The sequence below is a fragment of the Thermothielavioides terrestris genome, chromosome 5 (assembly GCF_000226115.1).
Source record: "Thermothielavioides terrestris NRRL 8126 chromosome 5, complete sequence".
NCBI lineage: Eukaryota > Fungi > Ascomycota > Sordariomycetes > Sordariales > Chaetomiaceae > Thermothielavioides > Thermothielavioides terrestris.
In genome coordinates, this window is record NC_016461.1 from 2,112,918 (window position 1) to 2,131,680 (window position 18,763).

Genomic DNA, 18,763 nt, shown 5'->3' on the forward strand with positions numbered 1-18,763 from the left:
CGCCTGCGCCTCGCCCCCCATTCTTTCCGCGCCCAGGGGTCATCACCAGGTGCGCGCGCTAAGGACAGCCTCAGGATAGCCCAACTGCTTCTCACACACTCTCCGCTCCTTCACCTCGATCGCGCAAGGTATTCGGACAACTGCTCGTTACCTGGACGCTTTCTAAGCTGGAAATTGTCGGGCAAACTGCGTTCGTTGTGCGAGTGCGCGAGTGCAATCGACCACGAGCAATTATTTCCTTCCCTCCTCAGCTCGTGCCTCACTTACCCCACCCTGCGCAGCCGCACCTGCCATGACTGACGCCTGATTCTCCCCACGTCCACGTCCAGGCCACGTCCAGGGAAGGACGGGAAGGAACGGGGAAGATCGGGGAGGGAAGCTGCACACCGCAACCACACCCTGCTCGCCGCGCCGCCTTGCACAGCACCGGGGCGAATCCGCGGGCACGGTCCTGTGTAAATACCTTGCTCCGCCCGTCGCCCGCTGCCTGGTCCCTCCCCTGCAACCATGTCTTCGACTTTCCTCCCACCCGGGCCCGACGCCGCCACTGCCCGCCGGGACCGGTTTGAGCACCCCCATGGCCGTCCAGCCCAGGACGCTCAACACCAAAACCAAGCCCGCCGCGAGCACCTGACCCCCTTCTCGCCCCAACTCGGAAGCACCACGACCTCTCCGGCCTTCAGTACAAACACCCCCGCAGAGTCGGTGTCAACCCTCAGCGTGCACTACCAGTCTAGCGAGTACAGCGAGCTGGACGACCCCTTCTTCGGTGTCAACTTCAACACCGCAGACGGCGCTTCTCCCTCCTTCTTGGGCGACGAGATCCTTCAGTTCAGCAGCGGCGGGCAGCTCGCCAGCACTCCAGGCGCCCCGATCGTGCCCGCAAACACGCAGGATGTGCACCGGTCCGCGTCCTATCTACCCCTGAGCCCGGACAAGAGCCCGTCGTTGCCCGGCGGATCACCCAGCGGACAGACCAGGGAAGAAGCGGCTACACGGGGCGTGTTTGCAGACCTGTGCAGGACCTCGGTTGCGCCCCAGGAGTTGTCGCTCTCACACGAGTCGTCTCCCGCGTCTCTGAACAGACCCACCTCTTCCCAGCTGACACCGCGTACAAGCGAGAGCGCCGAATCCAGCGTCGACGGCCGCGTCCCGTCAGCCACCATGCAGAGCCCACGTGTCACCGTTTCCCATTGGGATAGGGATAACGGGGGAGGAGTACACCAAGCGAGCGCTGAACACCCGGAACTCAGTGGCCCGGCCTTCGTAGCGGCCCGTGATGATACCGGCCGGTGGATCCCAAATCCGTCGACTGGGCAAAGCGGCCTAGACCCGTCGGCCCGTTCTGCTGTCCAGGTCGACAGCATCAACGATCTGGACGCTCAACGAAGGCTGAGTAAGCGCAATCAAGAAGTCGACGCCTGGCTGGAACGGACAGCGCCTTTGTCTCACTCCGATCCGCGGGCCGGGGAGCATCCGGCGGATGCTCCGAACGATGGACCCGACAACATCCCCTCCCGGGAGATCGCTATGGGCGACAGAACAGAGAACAGGCCCTTGCCAGGACAGACCTACTTCGTTGAGACTGGCGGCGAGCTGACTCGGGAAGATCTGGAGATTATGCGCCAGGCCCGCAACTGGGACGACGCCCCCGTCCCCTTCTCCATCACCCTACCCAATTCCACTGCATATCAGCCACAAACCTCTCAAGCCGCTATGGAGAAATACCAGCGGATGTGTCGGGATACTGATTCTATCGTGTCGAGAGCAGCGACTTGGGGCACGCGGCGCCTCAGCCTGCCCAGCATTATCGATACCGAAGTTCAAGTCGCTGGGAACCTCCTGAAAAAGCTGTCCCTGAACCGCGGAGACGCACGACGGCCGAGCATTTTTGAGGGACTTCGCGGCCTCGTCCGGAAACCCAGCATCAACTCCAGCAAACGCACTCGCGCTGAACAGGACGATGCCAGCTCCTTCGTCGCTGACTCTCCGGGCAAAGATACCCCGGCCAAGCTCGCCCCTCCGAGTCCTAAGTCTGGGTGGTCCAGGAAACGGAGTGTTCCCAGCATAAACACCACCTTCGTGGATGTCGGAAGCAGGGTGGCGTCAATTGGTGCATCTCATACCCGAACCGGCTCCGTCAGCGCCACGCCCATCACCTCGCCGAGGAGCCCCAGCGGCCTCGGCCTAAGCGTCAAGAAGCCGCTAAACCGTCTGCGCAGCAAATCCGACACTTCCGGGATTGTTGATCTGTGGAAGAAGAGTGGCGGCCCCCCGGTATCCAGCCTCGGTAATTCTAGGGTGAACGTGACCGAAGCTGAGGACGATGAAGATGACGAAGACGACGGGTACGAGGACGGAGACTCGACGGCCGAATCAGACAAGCTCATTGACGACATCACGCCCGACTTTGAGGGCTTCCAGAAGCACCTCCTGAAGCTGAACCCCCTCCTGGCTACCACCAATGATTACTTGATCGGCCGCATCGCGCATCACCAAGTCCAACGGTACAAAGGCCTCCTCAACGCGCGGGTTAAACACCTGCAGGCCGTCTCCGCCAAGAACTGCGGTTGCGGGTCCATGTGTGTTCTTTTGGGAGGCAGAGCCAATAAATTGGATTCGAAGGGTGATTCGCGCGGCCTCGACCCCTTATCTGCCAAGTATGACGGCTCAGACGGCGATGCCACGCCACTGGAAGGGTCCATCAACCCAGATAGCTTCCCCCAGGGCATTCCCATGCCGCCCACGACCTCGTTGCCGGCCGAGTTCGAGTGCCAGCTGTGCTTCAATGCCAAGAAATTCTACAAACCGTCCGACTGGACCAAGCACGTCCACGAGGACGTCCAGCCCTTCACTTGCACATGGGAGCGTTGCAAGGAGCCCAAGATGTTCAAGCGGAAAGCCGACTGGGTGCGCCACGAGAATGAAGGACATCGCCACTTGGAGTGGTGGACCTGCGACGTCGACGACTGCCGCCACGTATGCTACCGCCGGGACAACTTCCTGCAGCATCTCGTCCGCGAGCACAAGTTCGCCGAGCCCAAGGTGAAGACCAAAGCAGCCATGAAACGCGCAGGAGGCGAGGACCCAACCTGGGCCAAGGTAGAGCGGTGTCATCAACTGACTACGGAAACCCCTCAACGCGAGCCCTGCCGGTTCTGCGGCAAAGTCTTCCCGACGTGGAAGAAGCTGACCGTCCACCTGGCTAAGCACATGGAACACATCAGCCTGCCGGTCCTCAAGCTGGTGGCCATGAAAGAACTCGACGAGAACACCATCATCAGTCCTGTACAAGACCCCCCTCCGCGTTCGTTCCCCCCAACCTTAGCCACCCGGGCAGAGCAGCACCCCTCCGGTCCGTCGCCGATGATACCTCAGGTGCCAATGCCGCATCAACCGGGTCCCATGGGCTACCCCAACCCTGCACACGCACCCCCGCCTCTCGGGATGTACCCCATCGCCCCAGCATCGGCCTACCCGGCGGGTCTCTTCAGCCCCAACTTCGACGACCTCGCCCCCCACGGCATGACCCAAGCACAATTCAACCTGCCGGCGCCGACGAGCCACCCCCACCACTACCAGTCGCTCAACCCGCCGACTGCCTTCCCCAGCCTGCCCGTGACCTCGGCCGCCGCGAGCGGCTACGTGCCGGCGCCCCAGGCGAGCAGCTACATCTCGATGGCTCCGGACATCGAGCCGTTCCCGGCGCTCAGCATGAATGCACTTGGGCTGGGGCTGCAAGACCCCAGCGCTGGCGCGCAGATGGGATACGACAGCAGCAGCAGCCCCGGCGGCGGCATCTTGGATCCCCAGGGCCTGCACCAGCAGCAGCAACAGCAACAGCAGCAGCAGCCGCATCACCATCAACCGCAGTACTCGCCGCAGGGGTCGGTCTCGCCGTATGGGCATTCGCCGGCCCCGCAGCAGGGCGGGTTCTTTTGACCTAGTTCCGCTTGAATGTCATCGGGCTGGGCTGACCGAGTGGTGCGATCATGGCCTTTTAGACGACGGTTGTTTTCGTTTGGAGCGATTTGGTTATTTTATTTATTTTCTTGGGTATTGCGTGTTGTTGTTGGATCCAATTACCCTTGCCACGTTCTTCGGTGCGATAACCGTTCCCTACCTGAGCTGGACTGTGTTGATACCTGATAGCTGATACCCCCGCCCCCTGCCCCCCTTTAGCGTGGTTGGAGTTGCCATCTCTTGGGACGAATACCCTGCTTTTTGAGAGTTTTGCCTCTTTTTTTGTCTTGTTTCTTTCCTTCATTTCGGGAAGGTTGTCTAGTAAGGGGTAGATGACGGCGTTTGTTTATACTATGCATGTTGTTCTTTTCCGCCCTCTTCGTGTTATGCTTACCCGCGTTTTTCTGCATTGGGGTTCTCTTTCCGAGGAGGGATTGTTGATTTAGCCTGGGGATCTGTGGGATGAACACGCATGGATGCATGCGGGTGTCTGTCGATCGATCTATCTGGCTTTGTTCGTGTATGTGGTTCTGGCCAGGGGGTAGAGATACGTTTTGATGCGTGCTGCTTTCGCCGTGGTTGTGAGCGGGGATTCAACGGTTTTGATATATGAGAAATAGACTTTTTTTTCTTCTCTTCATCCGTTTTTGGTGGCTGCCTTGCATGTAGTTATGAGTAGGGCAGTACGTGTATCATAACCTGGATCATAACCTGGAAGCGTTACTGCTGCCGTGCTTTATCTTGACCTCGGGCTACGAATGGGTGGGATGATGCCTTGACATAACTAGGTAAGTTAATCTTCACGCAACGAGAAGCGAGGCAATCGATTGCCTTGCCTTGCCTCGGCTTACTTGGCCTCATCTGTTCATCTGGTTCATCTCGCTGCATAAGTGATATACAGTCGGTTGCGGCGGATCCCGGAGATCGGTACCAGCGTCCAGTGCCAGTTCGGACGGTTTTCGCATGAGTGGCCCATTGTGGCATGATGGCATGATGAATGAGCATGGGATCTGGGAGATCATAACCTACCTTCATTTCTTGGCGATCGTATAACTATTGTGTACTGGGCAGGTGTGTACAGCTGGAAGTCAGCTTCGTTTCCTCATAAAAGGAGACTCGACCGGATTTGGAAAGATGTTTGTTGTATGATCGGCGTGCTCAGCCTCTTTTGCCATTGATGTTGAGCTTATCTGCTGCTTCTCATTTCTTGCTTTTGTTATTTTTCTCGGAATTTCGTGGTTTCGATTTCTACGTATCCGCACCTACCTACTGCTAGTACCTGTAAAGATCGAAAAAGAAGAAGCAGCAACGCACCGGCCTAAGATGAATGCCTGAGGAATCCCGGCGTGCAAACCGAAGCTCGTTGCTTCTCGAAGCTCCGGATGGATACTCGTCCGTCATCTGTGCTGATTGCGTCAGCTGCCTTACGCGAGATTACCTTACACTTACACAGTACGGATTACACGTGTGCATGGAACGGAAACGGACGTTTCCAGGTTCCTCGCTCGAGGCGCCGCGGAGCCCTCTTTTGTACGGATTAGACGCTGACGACGTGCTCTGGCGAGTTTCATAAAGCGTCAAAAGGGTCCATCACAATGGCGCCCTCACGAACGGCGAGGCCTCACAGCCAATCAGCCGCCCGTCGTCCGCAGCACAGCCGCCCAAAAGGGCAACAGGGGTGTCCCCCTCCTGCGCTCTCCTCGCCACTATCGTTTCACCTGGCCCACTGCCACGGAATTCAAGGTGGGGCGCCTGCCAAGCTGCGCCGACACTTGGGCGTGTCCCGCGACGCCGGTTCGATTTCCGACTTCTTCTCGACCACCAGCTCATCCCTTTTTGCAGAGGGAGACTTCCTCAACGGGCGCACAACCCCTGGCTGGGACCCAATCGACTGGTCTGGACGTACCCGTTTGAAGATGATCGCCAATCAGCGTGTCGCCGGGGCGTTGTGCCCTTGCAGCGGTGGATCGGTTGGGCAATTGCTTATTTCGTGGATTGGATGGCGATGGCTGCTGGGCACGACCCAAACACGAGAAGACGAATGAATGATTTGGGTTTCCGCAAGTTCGAGACCGTCCACCACTGCAGCAACTCCGTGTTGCCCTGGAAGCCCGAGCAAGGGCTCCCTCACAGAGCGTTTACACAGTAGTTATACCATGCCCTGCCATCTCTCCGTCTCCCGTTTCAGATAGTTATCCGCTGGTTCCCTGATTTGCTTTCGTAGCTTTCTGCTTTATGCCACGCACTGCCCAGACAGACCCCCCCCTGCTTGCTCCCTCTTTGCCGCTTGTTCTCTTCTTTTCCCATCTCGCGATGCCCTACCTTTTTCTTGGGTGGCTTTGGTCTGCTCTCGCTTGAGCGTGATCACGCGGAGTCTTCCCCTTTGAGGGGCAGCTTGTTGCCCTCTTCCTTTCTTTCCAGGTTGATCCTCGGCCATTGTTCTTTTTTTCTTTATACCGACATTGACTGTCTTTCTCTTCGTTTCCTACGCTCTTGTCCGCTTCTTTTGGCGCTGGTTCTGACGACATTTTCTTCGGATTCTCTAGGCGAGCAGTGACTGGTGGTGTTCGATATCCAACGAAGCGGAACTCCTGGTACAAAAGAGGAGGGAGCCTCGAGTTGGAGTTGTTCCCTGGGAACAGAGGAAAACGAGTTTCCGAGCTTTCCGTTCTCACGTAAAACCTACCGTTACAGCTAGACGGACGAGCGAGGGAGTTGGACGAAGATGAGAGGTCCCAGTGGCCCGCTGCTGAGGGCTGCTCTGGCCGGGGCAGTGCTCGCTAGCGGAGTGTTGGGCGTGGAGGTGCTGGAGACGTCAGGCTTCAGCAGCTGCAACACGAACGCGACCGTCTCGGTGCAGAAGGTCGATATCAAGTACGACAACGACAACAAGACGGTCACGTTCGACGTGGCGGGGACGAGCGACAAGGTGCAGAATGTGACGGCCGTGCTCAACGTCACGGCTTACGGCCAGAACGTCTACTCCAACTCGTTTGATCCGTGCGACTCGAAGACGTTTGTTGAGCAGCTTTGTCCTGGTAAGCGCTACCCCAGTTCCCCGTCTGTGTTGTTGTTTGCGAACTGACAAGTGCGTGGAGTCCCTGCTGGCACCTTCTCCGCCCGGGGGTCGCAACAAATACCAGAGCAGTACGCCAATCTAGTGCCAGCGATAGCCTTCCAGATCCCGGACATCGCAGCCATGGCCACGCTGCAGCTGACGTCGCGGGAATCGGGAGAGATGGTGGCCTGTATCCAGTCCCAGGTGTCCAACGGCAAAACGGCCAGCGTCCCTGCCGTCTCGTACGTGGCTGCCGGCGTGGCGGGAGTGGCCTTGGTGTTGGGCGGCGTCTCGGCAATGGGGGCCGCGTTTGCGGGCGGCAGCGCTGCCGCTGGGGGCGGCTCCGCTGCTGGCGGCGCGAGCACCCTCAGCCCCAGCTTCACCGAGGTGTTTGGCTGGTTCCAGGGCATGGCCATGAACGGCATGCTGTCGGTCAACTACCCCAGCGTCTACCGGAACTTCGCCAAGAACTTCGGCTTCTCGACCGGCCTGATCCCATGGACGCAGATGCAGGTCTCCATCGACAACTTCCGTGCGGCCACCGGAGGCAACCTCACCAACAACAGCGTCGAGGCGCTCAGGAACGCGACCCTGGTCTTTCCCGATGGCTCCTTGCAGACGACTGACCAAGGCGTGCTCAAGCGAGCGTTCGACCAATTCGCCCAGCTCGCCGCTCGCCAGATCGAGACGAGTGTTAACGCCACGGCCGACCAGACGACGGCTGCGTCGCAGTCTCAGAACGGGGCCGTGAGCACTGTCCGCGTGGCCGTCTCGGGCATCCAGGGATACGTGGAGCAGCTCAGCGTCCCGTCCGGCAACACGTTCATGACGGTGCTCCTTATCGTCGCGATCGTCATTGCGGCCATCGTGGTCGGTATTCTGCTGGTCAAGGTTGTCCTCGAGTTCTGGGCGCTGTTTGCCAGCTTCCCAAAAGCCCTGACCGGGTTTCGCAAGCACTACTGGCGCTCCATCGCGCGAGCGATCACGTCTCTGATTCTGCTGCTGTATGGCATCTGGGTCCTGTACTGCGTGTTCCAGTTCACCCGCGGTGATTCGTGGGCCGCCAAGGTGCTCGCCGGCGTCACGCTCTTTCTTTTCACCGCCATCCTGGCCTTCTTCTCGTGGAAGATCTGGAGCACGGCGCGGCGGCTCAAGAAGATGGATGGCGACATCGGCGGCCTGTACGAGGACAAGCGCATCTGGGTCAAGTACAGCCTGTTTTACGAGTCGTACCGGCGGGACTACTGGTGGATCTTTGTGCCCACCATTATCTACATGTTCGTCAAGGGCTGCGTGCTGGCGGCCGCGGACGGGCACGGGATGGCGCAGACGATCGCGCAACTCATCATCGAGGCCGTCATGCTGATCCTGCTGCTCTGGAGCCGGCCGTATGAGCGCCGGTCCAGCAACGTGGTCAACATCACGATCCAGGTGGTGCGGGTGCTGTCGGTGGTGTGCATCCTGGTCTTTGTGGAGGAGTTCGGCATCGCGGAGACGACGCAGACGATCACGGGCGTGGTGCTCATCGCGGTGCAGTCGGCGCTGACGGGCATCTTGGCCATCCTGATCGGGTGGAACGTCATCATCACCTGCTGCAAGCAGAACCCGCACCGCAAGCGCCGCAAGGAGATGGGTAAGCCGCTAAATACCCCAAGCCTCCTCCCTTTCGCATAGCTAACCGGCCCCCCCCAGAAAAAATGCAACAGCGCGACACCCTCACTCCGCTCGACGCACGCAACTCCCTCCTCCTCGGCTTCCCCAAGACCACCACGTCGGACGGCTTATCGGCCCTCTCTATCAGCAAAACGGGCTTCGCCGCCGCCGCCGGCGAATCCAAAGAGCCGGTCCGCTCTGCGTCGCCCGAGCAGTTGTACAACACCAGCACCAGCAACAACGGCTATAATTCAGCGGCTACCGCCAAATCGATGCCTGCGCCGCTGGCTGTGAATTTCCCGTTGGGACAGGCTGGGCAGAATCCGAGCCGGGAGAATCTGGTCACGGGCGCGGCGCCGCTGGGCGGGGTGGATATGGATATGCGCCAGCCGACGTTGCCGGATCTGGAGGATGGGTTTGCTGCTGGCGGTGCTGGTGTGGGTGCTGGCGCTGCTCGCGGTGGTGGTGGTGGTGGCGGCGGCGGCGGTGGTGGTGGGTATGGGCCGCAGGGACCGCGCGGGTATGGAGGGTATGGAGGGTCTGGAGGTTATGCGGGTTATGGGGGTCCGTATGGAGGATATTGAATCGTCGACTCAGGCCAGTTATGGCTCTGGGTGTATAAGTACGGGCGGCGCGAAGTCGCGACGGCTTTGTTTAAGCTCCTTTGTATAGGCTCCTTTGTATGTACCTGTGTATTTACTCTGTCTGAACCATACACTGTAAACAGGTCTTAGGAGGTATAACTATCGGTAATAGACTGCATCGCGGTCGAGGGCTGTATGGTTGCTGAGTCGTGGGAAGTTTATGGCCATGGTCACCATTGTGCCTTCACACTGCTCGCTTCATCTGGTTCCTACTGTGTACAGCGAGAGACCCATGTGTACGGGATGGGCTGGACAGGAGGGTGTTACCAACACAGTGCTGGCGTTGTGCTCGCACAGTATCTCCCTCCTTCAGGCTGGGCAGGGGAAGAAGGCACGCACGGCCAATGACCTCACCCTCTGTGCAACTCCGATAACGTTACCTTCCTGCAGTGAACGACTGCATCCACCATCTGCTTCCCTGCGCAGCAGAGTAAACGCAGACAGCCGCGAGTCCCACGAGTCCCCCTAGTCGACAATAACAAGATTATATCAGAGCCGCTGTGCGTGTTTCTGAACAGTCCGCACTCGCTCACGTTGATGCCATTGATGCCCAAAGAGCGAAATCAGCAGCCGCGGGTTGCGCACAGCAGAAGGAGCGCATCGTCGAGCCCGCGACAAAACTGAAGCGTCAGAGACGCCAAGCACCAGGCTCGCGGGGCCATGGCCAGCCACTGCTAGATCATGAGCGACCTCCAGAAGAAGTGGGCCAAGGCAAAGATCAACAGCGCCATGCATGCCGCCATGGCACCCCCGCCCATGTCAATGCCGCTGCCGGTGTCTCTGCCCGAGTTCAACGAGCTCGACGAGGACCGCTACGGCCCGGGCTCGGTGCCCAACACACCGCAGGACGACGACTCGTCCTCGGCCTCGTCCGTGTCGTCCACCGGCACCGTGATTCCCTCGCCGGGCAGGGCGCTGTTTGCCCGGCCGCAGGGGTAATCAATCTTCCGCCGTCTTATTCTTCTTGCAAGTGGGCGGGCAGAGTGCACAGTGTGCTGACACGTGCCGCCCTCCTCTAGCTTCCCCGGCCGCTCGCTCGACCCCATCCCCTGGACCACCTACTTCGAGCGCGAGCTGTTCCTCCCCGCCGAGGATGGCTCCATCACCCACCACGCCTACCTGACCTCTCCCGCCCCAGCCGCCGGCCCGGGCAAGCCGCCGGGCCCGCTCTTCGTCACCCACCACGGCGCCGGCTCGTGCGGCCTCTCCTTCGCCGTGCTCTCGGCCGAGATCAAAAAGCGTCTGCCGACGGCCGGCATCCTCTCGCTCGACGCCCGCGGGCACGGCTTGACCGCTACGAGGAGCTCGTCTGCCGAGGGGGGAGCCGAGGACCTCTCCCTCCCCACGCTGGCCGCGGATCTCCTCGCCGTCATCACCCGCACGAAAGAAGCCATGCGCTGGCCCGCCATGCCGCCCATCATCCTGGTAGGGCACTCTCTCGGCGGTGCCGTGGTGACGGAGCTCGCTTTTTCTCTGGCCCAGAAACCCCCTCCTCCTCCCTCGTCCTCCGCCCCCTTCCCTCCTCCCACCTCGTCACATCCCACCCCAATCCCCACTGCAGCAGCTCCAAGCCTACCTCCAAAACCGGAAGCGACAGCACGGACTCCAACCCCTTCCCCAGCCCCAGCCCCACCCCGCCCCGCGCTGGACCTCCTGGGCTACGCGGTCCTCGACGTGGTCGAGGGCTCCGCGCTCGACGCGCTGCAGGGCATGCACGCCTACCTGGCCACGCGGCCCGCCGGCTTCGAGTCGGTGCGCGACGCCGTCGAGTGGCACGTGCGCTCGCGCACCCTGCGCAACGCCGTCAGCGCCCGCGCGAGCGTGCCCGGCCTGCTGGTGCACGCCTCCGCTTCCGCTTCCGCTCCTGCTTCGGCTTCGGCTTCCGCCTCGGCGTCGGGGCCGGGGCCGGTGCTGGGGTCTGCCGGAGATGGGGGCAGGGATGCGGACGGGGATGGGGATGGCGAGGCGGGGGTAAAAAGAGGAGGGGAAAGGAGGAGGGAGATGGGGTTGGATGGCCAAGTTCGGGGACGGGGACGACAGGCCGGGGGCGGGGATGCAGATGCGTATGCCGATGCGGACGGAGATGTGGATATGATGGAGGAGGACGTGAGCGAGGCCGCCGGCGGGAGGGGCGCCGCCGCGCTGCGCGGCAGTGGCAGCGGCAGCGGCGGCAAGACGGCGGGCAAACCGTGGCGGTGGCGGACCGACCTGGCCAAGACGCAGCCCTTCTGGGAGGGCTGGTTCGACGGCCTGAGCAAGAAGTTCCTGGCCGGCAGGGGCGGCAAGATGCTGCTGCTGGCGGGGACCGACCGGCTGGACACCGAGCTGACCATCGGTCAGATGCAGGGTACTGATCCTATCCTCTTTTCTCTCCTTTCATTCTTTCATGCTCCCTTTTCAGAGAAAAAACAAAGGCATTGGCTTACTTGTGAACGCTCTCCCGGCACACAGGCAAGTATGCCCTACAGGTGTTCCCCGAGGCGGGCCACTTCATCCACGAGGACCTGCCGGAAAAGACGGCCATCGCGCTGGTCGACTTCCACCGCCGGAACGACCGCAGCGCGCTGGTGCTGCCGCCCAAGGTGTCGGATCTGCTGGCGCAGGGCAAGAGGGTTTGATTTCCAGCCCAAGTCAGACGGCGGGGAAGGTGGAAGTAGTGTATATGGAATAAGCACAAGAGACGGGTGTTGGTTTGTTTCACAAGCAACCCTACTCGGCTAACATATATACACACAGTCAGAGGTTGTTGGGGCGTAAGAGGGAGGGAGTTATCGTTGTGCGTACACCAGGCGAGAGATGTTATCGGCGTAGATCGCTGTTGTAGAGAGGAATGAGATTATTGTTTCTACCCAGTGAATCCAACTATATGGTCCCATCTTCTATTCATGTCCCTCTCGCACACCAGGATATCTTTTTTTCCCAAGCCAGACCACCTGAATATAAGAATGCGACCCCTTGAAAATGCCACCCCATCACCGTAACGCCACCCAACCAGCCGCTCTTATGCTACGCCAGAAAACAAAATTACGAACGAGGGAAGCAGTTTATTACACCGCGACAGTCGCAGGCGCAACCGCAGGCGCCGGCTCAGCGAGCTCGGTGACTTGTTTCCCGGCCTCGTTCGCCGCGTTCTCCCTTTCCCTCTCCCTCTCCCTCTCCCTCTCCCTCTCACTGTCCTCCGGCTCCTCCCTCTTCCGCTTCTTCGACGGCTGCTGCTGGTCGCCGCCATCACCATTTTGCTGCTTCTGCTGCTGCTTCTGCTGCTGCGCCTTTTGCTTCGGCTCCCGCCTCACCTCGAACTCGCCCAGCCCCAGCACGCGGTCGGTCTCGCGCGCCATGGCGCCCAGCTGGTCGGCGTGTCCCAGCGCCCGGACCAGGTCGGTGTACGACTTGCAGCGGTGCACCTCGCGGTAGACGGGGGCCTTGCCGGGGATCATCTGGGTGAGCAGGAACTTGGTGTTGGCGATCTTGTTCTCGACCTCCATGGCGAGGCGGAGGTAGCGCTCGACGGCCTCGGGCCAGGGGGCCAGCCCGCCGTCGGCGGCGGCGCGGAAGCAGCTCGGGTTGCGCTCGGCGGCGGTGGCGATCATGGCGCCGTCGACGCCGAACTCGCGCACCAGCGCGGCGGCCTGGTCGCGGCCCTCGACGTCGCCGTTCATCAGGCAGGCCACGCCGGCCTCGCGGCACAGGCGCGCGACCATGCGCAGCTGGCCGCGGATGGCGGGCTCGCGCGGGCGCATCGGCGGGGTGCGGCAGTGCACGGTCAGCCCGGCGATCCCCGTCGCGACGAGGCGGCGCACCAGCGCCTCCGTCTCGGCGGCCGTCTCGAGCAGGCGGATCTTGACGCTGACGGCGATGCCGAAGTCGCGCGGGATCTCGCGGGCCAGCGCGGCCAGGATCGCCGCCAGCTTGTCGGGCGTGCGCAGCAGCGCCGCGCCCATGCCGCCCGACACGCTGAACGGCTTCGGGCAGCCCGCGTTGACGTCGATGCCCGCCACGTCGGGCGCCACGAGCCGCGCGGCCGCCACCGCCCGCGCCGGGTCCGACGTGCCCAGCTGGAAGATCAGCTTACCCGCCTCGCGGACCGGGTCGAGCCGGTAGATGACCGACTCGAGCGGCGCGGATGGGTCGTGGTCCGGGCCGGCCGAGGCGCTGTAGGAGTGGGACGGTTGGCGGGTGTATTCGACCATGCCCGTGCGTGGGTTGATGCGCCGGCTCGCGCCGATCAAGGAGTGGTCAACTGTTTCGGGGCCTGGCGGGAGGGAAGGCGGGGTTAGTGGAGGGCTCGGACGGAGAGTATTGGGGTGGGGAGGACGCAACCCCAGACGAGGTCGGCGCCGTAGTGCAGCGCCAGCAGGCGAGACGGGAGCTCGCCAGAGCGGACCATGGGCGCGAGGACCAGCTTTCCGCGGTAGTCGACGCCGCGCGGCGGGATGGGCACTCGGGGAGGCGCGGCCGGTGTTGGCGCATCGTCCGTGGCAGTCGCCGCAGCTGGTGTTGGTGCTGGTGTTGGTGTTGAAGGAGTCACGGTTGAAGCTGCAGTTGCTGTCGCTGTCGCGGTCGTGGTCGCGGTCATAACCGCGGCTGCTGTCTCTTCGGCGGTCGCCATGGTGCTGATGCTCCGGATTCCGCGCAGAAAACGCGCGGCACGGAACATCACAGCGCTGGGGAAGCGAGCTTGCTGCCTCGGGGTGGGATGGATGCAATCGTTGCTTGCATGCGGGGCAACGGCGAGAGTGAGATGCTGTGGAGTTCGACCTGCGTCCTCCATAAATTTCTTATCTTTATCAGAGGGAGCAATAACCCTAACCCTCTATGCTTGATGTGCCCCCTTTTCCAGCAACCAGTGAGCTCAGGGGTAATACCGCCGCAGTACAGGTATAGATTCTGTCTGTTGGTAATTCTATGTTGAGGCTTGGATAGTACTGTGTACCTCTGTTTTCCCTTTCTCTTCCCTATTTTTCCGCGGGGCAATGGTGGAGAACGAGAGTGTTTGCTCACTTACACCGGTTTCACTGGCGAAACCCTCCACTCCAATACACAGTAAATGATTCGCTATCCAACCGCTATCAAGTACATACCAAAACGCTCCGAAGCCCAGGTGTTTTCCCAGATCCCGTCACACATGGCACGCTTCTCTAGTGTACTCCGTCCGCATCAACATCCATCATGCCGTCCCTGATCCGCCGCCCTCCGCCGGCGCCACACCACGCCCGCCTCTCAGCGGCAACACAGTCATCTGCCTGTCGAGCAGAAGCGACACGCCGGACCCGGCAAAGGCCACGAACAGCTCGCCGGGCACCGCCCCCTCGCCCACCATCTCCAGCTCCACCTCCCGCAGCGCGTGGCCCTTGTCCGCTCTCGCCTCCGCCGCCAGCCGCGCGAGCGATGCCTCCAGCGCCGGGCCGCTTGCGCTGCTGCTGCTGAAGTCGCACCCGGTGATCGTCAGCCGCACCAGGCTTGCCGGGAGCAGCTTGCGCAACGGCGTAGGCGGCGGCGGCGGCGGTGGTGGTGGTTGCGGTGTTGTTGTTGGCGGTGGTGGTGTTGTTGCCCCCGCTCGCTCGCTGTGATGGTTGCGGCGGTGCTGCTGCTCCGTCGGGAAGATGTGCTCGCGGTGAACCCGGAGGGTCTCGAGCTTCTGGAAGGCGCCCCAGTCAAATGCGGCGAGGTGGTGGTGGTGGAAGTCGAGGTGGGTGAGCGTGGAGAACAACCGGCGAAAGGCGCGGGCGAGGACCGCGGCGCTGTCGAGCGCCAGGTACTCGTCTGCGAAGGCCTTGGTGGTGGGACTGGTGAAGTGCAGGGTGAGCTCCTCGAGCTTCCGGGGCAGGGCCAGCGCCGGCGCGAGCGTGCGAACGTCGACGCCCGAGACGCGGAGCGTCTTCAGCCGGGGAGGCAGCAGGCCCAGCGGAAACTGCAGCGGCTGGCTCGTGTCTACCAGGCTGGTCGGGATGTGCTCGATCGTGAGGCACTCGAGGTCCCGGAGCGTGAAGACGTTGCGGTGTATCCCCAGTCCCGTGTCGTCTTGCACCTCGCCGTAAAACCGGAGGGTGCCTGTGCAGAGGGGGGGAAAGACAAGAGGGAGACCGAAGTTAGCGACCGGGCGGCTGTACGCTGCTACTTGCTACTACGGCCAGCTTACACGTGTGCAGTGCCATCAGCCGGTGGGCTCCGACAGGCAGTTGCGAGAACTCGGGCCAGTGCCACTAGCCTGACAGCAGCTCCAGACGCAGCGACAGCGAGGCCCAGGGCAGCCAGTCGAGGAGGCTGTCGCCGCCGAGGCGGGCGTGGCGATGGCCTGCGTCGACCTGGACGTGCCACCGGCGGGCAAACTGGGCACGTATCAAGCCGCCGGTGCGCTGAAGCCGCACGATCACCCGGGTGTGGAAATCGCGGAGCTCCTCGGTGCTGCTGATTCTGATGCTATGCTCGGGGGCCCACGCATGTGCCATTCTGGTGCGACAACGATGGATGGGTTTTGGTGAATGGTGCTTGATGTTGGGCTTTCGAGGTAATGTATGCCAGGTAGAGGTACTGGAATTCGAGGAGGGCTAGGTTGCGCTGCGTACAGTCAAGTAGGTGGAATGTATGCCTAGGTAGGTGATTCGTGGTGTTCTGTATTTAGGTGTGTGTGTTTGTTCGGGCACGCAACAGACTTTCCAACAGCATCCCCAGATCAGCTCCATGGATGCTTTGACAGGTAACGGTGCCATACAGGGCCACTGCTCAAGGCATCTTCTGGGCTTTGGCAGCAGCGCTTCCCATCGCTCTTTGCTCCAACGATGGTATGTGCGATGGACATGAATTCACGTTATGGGGAAGCCACAACGCAAGGCCCGCCTCGTCACAGCACACATGCTAGGGGTGCCATCGCATTGCAGCATTGATGTCCAGATCGGACTCCCGGCCTTGCCCCGTAGCCCAGCGTCACGGGCAGTGAACCCGGTAGGCCTTTCGGAGTACATCCATCTCGTCGTCCATATGTTCCGCAAGTGTGCGGTTGACAAGCCGCGGTATCATCGAACCGAAGCATGCCCCGCGGGAAGGAGGAGCAGCTGGGATCCTCGCTCGCCACTTCCCGGTGCCGGCAGGCCGACTTGGCACCGAGCCTCCGCTTCCGATCCAGCATCCCGGGTCCCGCCTGTCCAACCCGGCACACATGCCTCGCTGCCGGGAGGTCCGTTTGTCTCTCTCCGTTGGCTGCCTCAGAAGCAATGGAATGGTGTGGGGAAAGTACAGCAAGGTACTACCTAGGGTACGACTGGTCGGGATACGGACATAGTGTGCGTGCCTTCCGGCGAGTCACCGAGTGCTGTTACTTCGTCCTTGCAGCCAGGATAACCCCGGGAAGCTCCGCGCTTGTCTCTGTCCTCGACGCCAGATTATCGCACGGGATTGCGGGCCCCGCGTCGCTCATGTCCCTCTCATCAGAACATCAAACATTCCAACAACCAATCCTGCATGTCTTCGGGCCCAGGAGTGGAAGGCTCCAAAAGTGAAGATCGCCACCGGCCAGCCTTGACCCCCTCTTTTCAGGGTCCAGCGGGGCGCACTGCGCAGAACCGCGATCCCGATGGAGGGGATGGCCCTGGATTTTGAAAGGCCAAGAGGCAAAAAAGCTCGGACACCAAAGGGGAGCACGGAAACATGGCGCCCCATTTCCGGTAACGACAACAGGGTTGAGCGTTGTTCTGGAGCCGCAAAACACGAGCAAAAGCGGAGCTGTGGCAGCCGCGTCGAGGCCGACCAGCCGTTTTGGACCCGCACTCGTCTGGAGATGGCTTCTTGGCATGCTCTCAGGTGACCGCGGCAAGCGGTTTCACATGGTCAAGGTGAAGAAATCCAGGATGCGACCCTGTCTGGCTGGCCTGGCAAAAAGCTGTCGCCATTCGGTAAAGCCATTGGTACACTATAACTAAGTTACACGCAGTATAAGAGTACCTTAGGATTTTCCATGCTGAATTTAGACCACGGTACATTACAAATAGTGTACGGAATACTCCGAACACCATTCGGGCCCCCAGTGACGTAGGTGGCTTCGAGCCCGTTCATCACCTTTGCTGCTGCTGTGGCGGCCACGCCGTCTCGGTCCCGAAAAGAAAAGAAGAAAGAGCTGAGAAGATCAAAGAAACGACGGGTTCGGCACGTTTTCGACGGCCTTTTCCCACGGCCTATTGTGTAACCGTATGTCCGGAATACCTACACTAGTGGACAACAAAAGGCAGCCGTTGCAAAAGATGGGGAAGTACCTAGGAAGCCAATCAGAAAGCCTGGCAAAATAGAATAGGAATCAGATTCGCACCGTGCAGTGGGGCGCCCCGTCCAATCTACTGCGGTAAGTGTACTCCATTGTGCGGCTGGCAGCCGATGAGCCGGTTTGGAGGGTTTGGGAGGGAGACCCGAGATACACAGTACACAGTAACGCAGTAGTCAAGTGGGATGCGAGACCTGGGAGTTTTTTTTTCCCTTTTGCTGATTTCCTCATTCGGGAAGAGTAGTGTACAGTGCCCCCCTGGTTTGTTTGTTAGTCTGGTACTTACGGTGGGCCACAACAAGGGTTTGAAAGCCAATCAACAATGGATTACAAAAACTGTACAGTACTTAATCTTCCATAGAAAAACAGAAGCGAAACAGGTCACTCTCAGTACCCCGAGTACCCCCTCTGATTCTCGATCACCTGCGCCAGCCGCCTTGGCATGGAATGAACCAACCGCAACAGATACAGGTAGTCAGAGGGCACTGCATTCCACGTCTGCAAAATAGCTTCCTTCAATGCCTCGCCGGTTGGCCAGGTAGGATAGTTGCGTTTGATCCACCGCATCATCCAAATGGCTGATCTTGCTGATTTGGCTGATTTGGCTGCCCTAGCCGATTTTGAAAGATTTGATGGTTTTGATGGTGATGCTTTTTTTGATGGTTTGGGGGAATGCAATGCCAGAGCCAGGAACTGAACAGGTGGGTAAAAAGGCCGATTTTTGGTTGGCTGTAGGGCCCTGTCAGAAAGTGGGGCGAAGAACCAAACTAACAAACAAACCAGGGTTGTACTGTACAGACGACTGCGAATTGTTTGTCTATTCCGTTCACGATTGGATGGACAGCGCCGTGTGTGGGGAAGCAGATTGCCAATCGGTTTTCGCCCCGCTTTTGGATTGCTCCCTGGCCGGCGAAAGGACATCGCGGCGACCCTGATGCTCAGGATTGAACGGAGGAGACCGTGCTATCTGGAATGGGTTGTGTCCTCGTGATACACTCGAAACTCAGAGGCAAATACACTGCAGAGCTCCCGCAGCGCGTTGCCGCGCTTCCAAAGCATGATGGGAGGGAATCAATGGGTCTAACTACCTGAACTTCCCCGCCTCTGCAGGTTGCCTTGATGCCGATAAAATGACTTACACAGTAATACTGTGTAGTTGCAGGTCGGTTGCACAGCTGTTTATCGCCCCAACAC

General features: G+C 60.5%; 6 protein-coding genes across 6 annotated transcripts; 4 read left to right on the forward strand and 2 right to left on the reverse strand.

Moving 5' to 3' along the window:
* The first annotated feature begins 434 nt into the window (after positions 1-434).
* On the forward strand, positions 435-4,060 carry THITE_2121754 (uncharacterized protein). Its single transcript, XM_003656664.1, has one exon. It carries the CDS (start codon positions 508-510, stop codon positions 3,940-3,942), a length of 3,435 nt encoding a protein of 1,144 aa, XP_003656712.1. The 5' UTR covers positions 435-507; the 3' UTR covers positions 3,943-4,060.
* Positions 4,061-6,338: 2,278 nt separating this feature from the next.
* Positions 6,339-9,368, forward strand: THITE_2121755 (uncharacterized protein). The gene is made up of 4 exons (XM_003656665.1): positions 6,339-6,384; positions 6,510-7,001; positions 7,062-8,654; positions 8,714-9,368. The coding sequence occupies exons 2-4, from the start codon at positions 6,689-6,691 to the stop codon at positions 9,256-9,258; spliced, it is 2,451 nt and encodes an 816-aa protein (XP_003656713.1). The 5' UTR covers positions 6,339-6,384; positions 6,510-6,688; the 3' UTR covers positions 9,259-9,368.
* Positions 9,369-10,080: 712 nt separating this feature from the next.
* On the forward strand, positions 10,081-12,165 carry THITE_72992 (carboxylesterase-mitochondrial 37S ribosomal protein YmS2; the record flags this gene model as incomplete). The annotated part of the gene is made up of 5 exons (XM_003656666.1): positions 10,081-10,253; positions 10,338-10,762; positions 10,916-11,154; positions 11,494-11,665; positions 11,770-12,165. The coding sequence occupies 5 exons, from the start codon at positions 10,081-10,083 to the stop codon at positions 11,934-11,936; spliced, it is 1,176 nt and encodes a 391-aa protein (XP_003656714.1). The 3' UTR covers positions 11,937-12,165.
* Positions 12,166-12,202: 37 nt separating this feature from the next.
* THITE_2121762 (uncharacterized protein) lies at positions 12,203-14,125 on the reverse strand. The gene is made up of 2 exons (XM_003656667.1): positions 13,639-14,125; positions 12,203-13,570 (listed from the first exon to the last, which is right to left on the reverse strand). The coding sequence occupies exons 1-2, from the start codon at positions 13,925-13,927 to the stop codon at positions 12,366-12,368; spliced, it is 1,494 nt and encodes a 497-aa protein (XP_003656715.1). The 5' UTR covers positions 13,928-14,125; the 3' UTR covers positions 12,203-12,365.
* A 53-nt stretch (positions 14,126-14,178) lies between these two features.
* On the reverse strand, positions 14,179-14,954 carry THITE_127345 (uncharacterized protein; the record flags this gene model as incomplete). The annotated part of the gene is made up of 1 exon (XM_003656668.1): positions 14,179-14,954. A coding segment is annotated over one exon (191 nt), but the record flags the coding sequence as incomplete, so codon positions are not given.
* Positions 14,955-16,117: 1,163 nt separating this feature from the next.
* On the forward strand, positions 16,118-16,861 carry THITE_2121764 (uncharacterized protein). Its single transcript, XM_003656669.1, has one exon. It carries the CDS (start codon positions 16,347-16,349, stop codon positions 16,812-16,814), a length of 468 nt encoding a protein of 155 aa, XP_003656717.1. The 5' UTR covers positions 16,118-16,346; the 3' UTR covers positions 16,815-16,861.
* Positions 16,862-18,763: the final 1,902 nt, after the last annotated feature.

What these genes read in the sequence shown, in the direction of transcription:
- THITE_2121755 (XM_003656665.1), top strand. Translation starts at nt 6,689, where the DNA reads ATGAGAGGTCCCAGTGGCCCGCTGCTGAGGGCTGCTCTGGCCGGGGCA. An exon ending in TGTTGAGCAGCTTTGTCCTG is followed by an intron (nt 7,002 to 7,061) that starts GTAAGCGCTACC and finishes AAGTGCGTGGAG; the next exon opens with TCCCTGCTGGCACCTTCTCC. An exon ending in CAAGCGCCGCAAGGAGATGG is followed by an intron (nt 8,655 to 8,713) that starts GTAAGCCGCTAA and finishes GGCCCCCCCCAG; the next exon opens with AAAAAATGCAACAGCGCGAC.
- THITE_2121764 (XM_003656669.1), top strand. Translation starts at nt 16,347, where the DNA reads ATGCCCCGCGGGAAGGAGGAGCAGCTGGGATCCTCGCTCGCCACTTCC.
- THITE_2121762 (XM_003656667.1), bottom strand. Translation starts at nt 13,927, where the DNA reads ATGGCGACCGCCGAAGAGACAGCAGCCGCGGTTATGACCGCGACCACG. An exon ending in CGGCGCCGACCTCGTCTGGG is followed by an intron (nt 13,571 to 13,638) that starts GTTGCGTCCTCC and finishes CCCTCCCGCCAG; the next exon opens with GCCCCGAAACAGTTGACCAC.
- THITE_2121754 (XM_003656664.1), top strand. Translation starts at nt 508, where the DNA reads ATGTCTTCGACTTTCCTCCCACCCGGGCCCGACGCCGCCACTGCCCGC.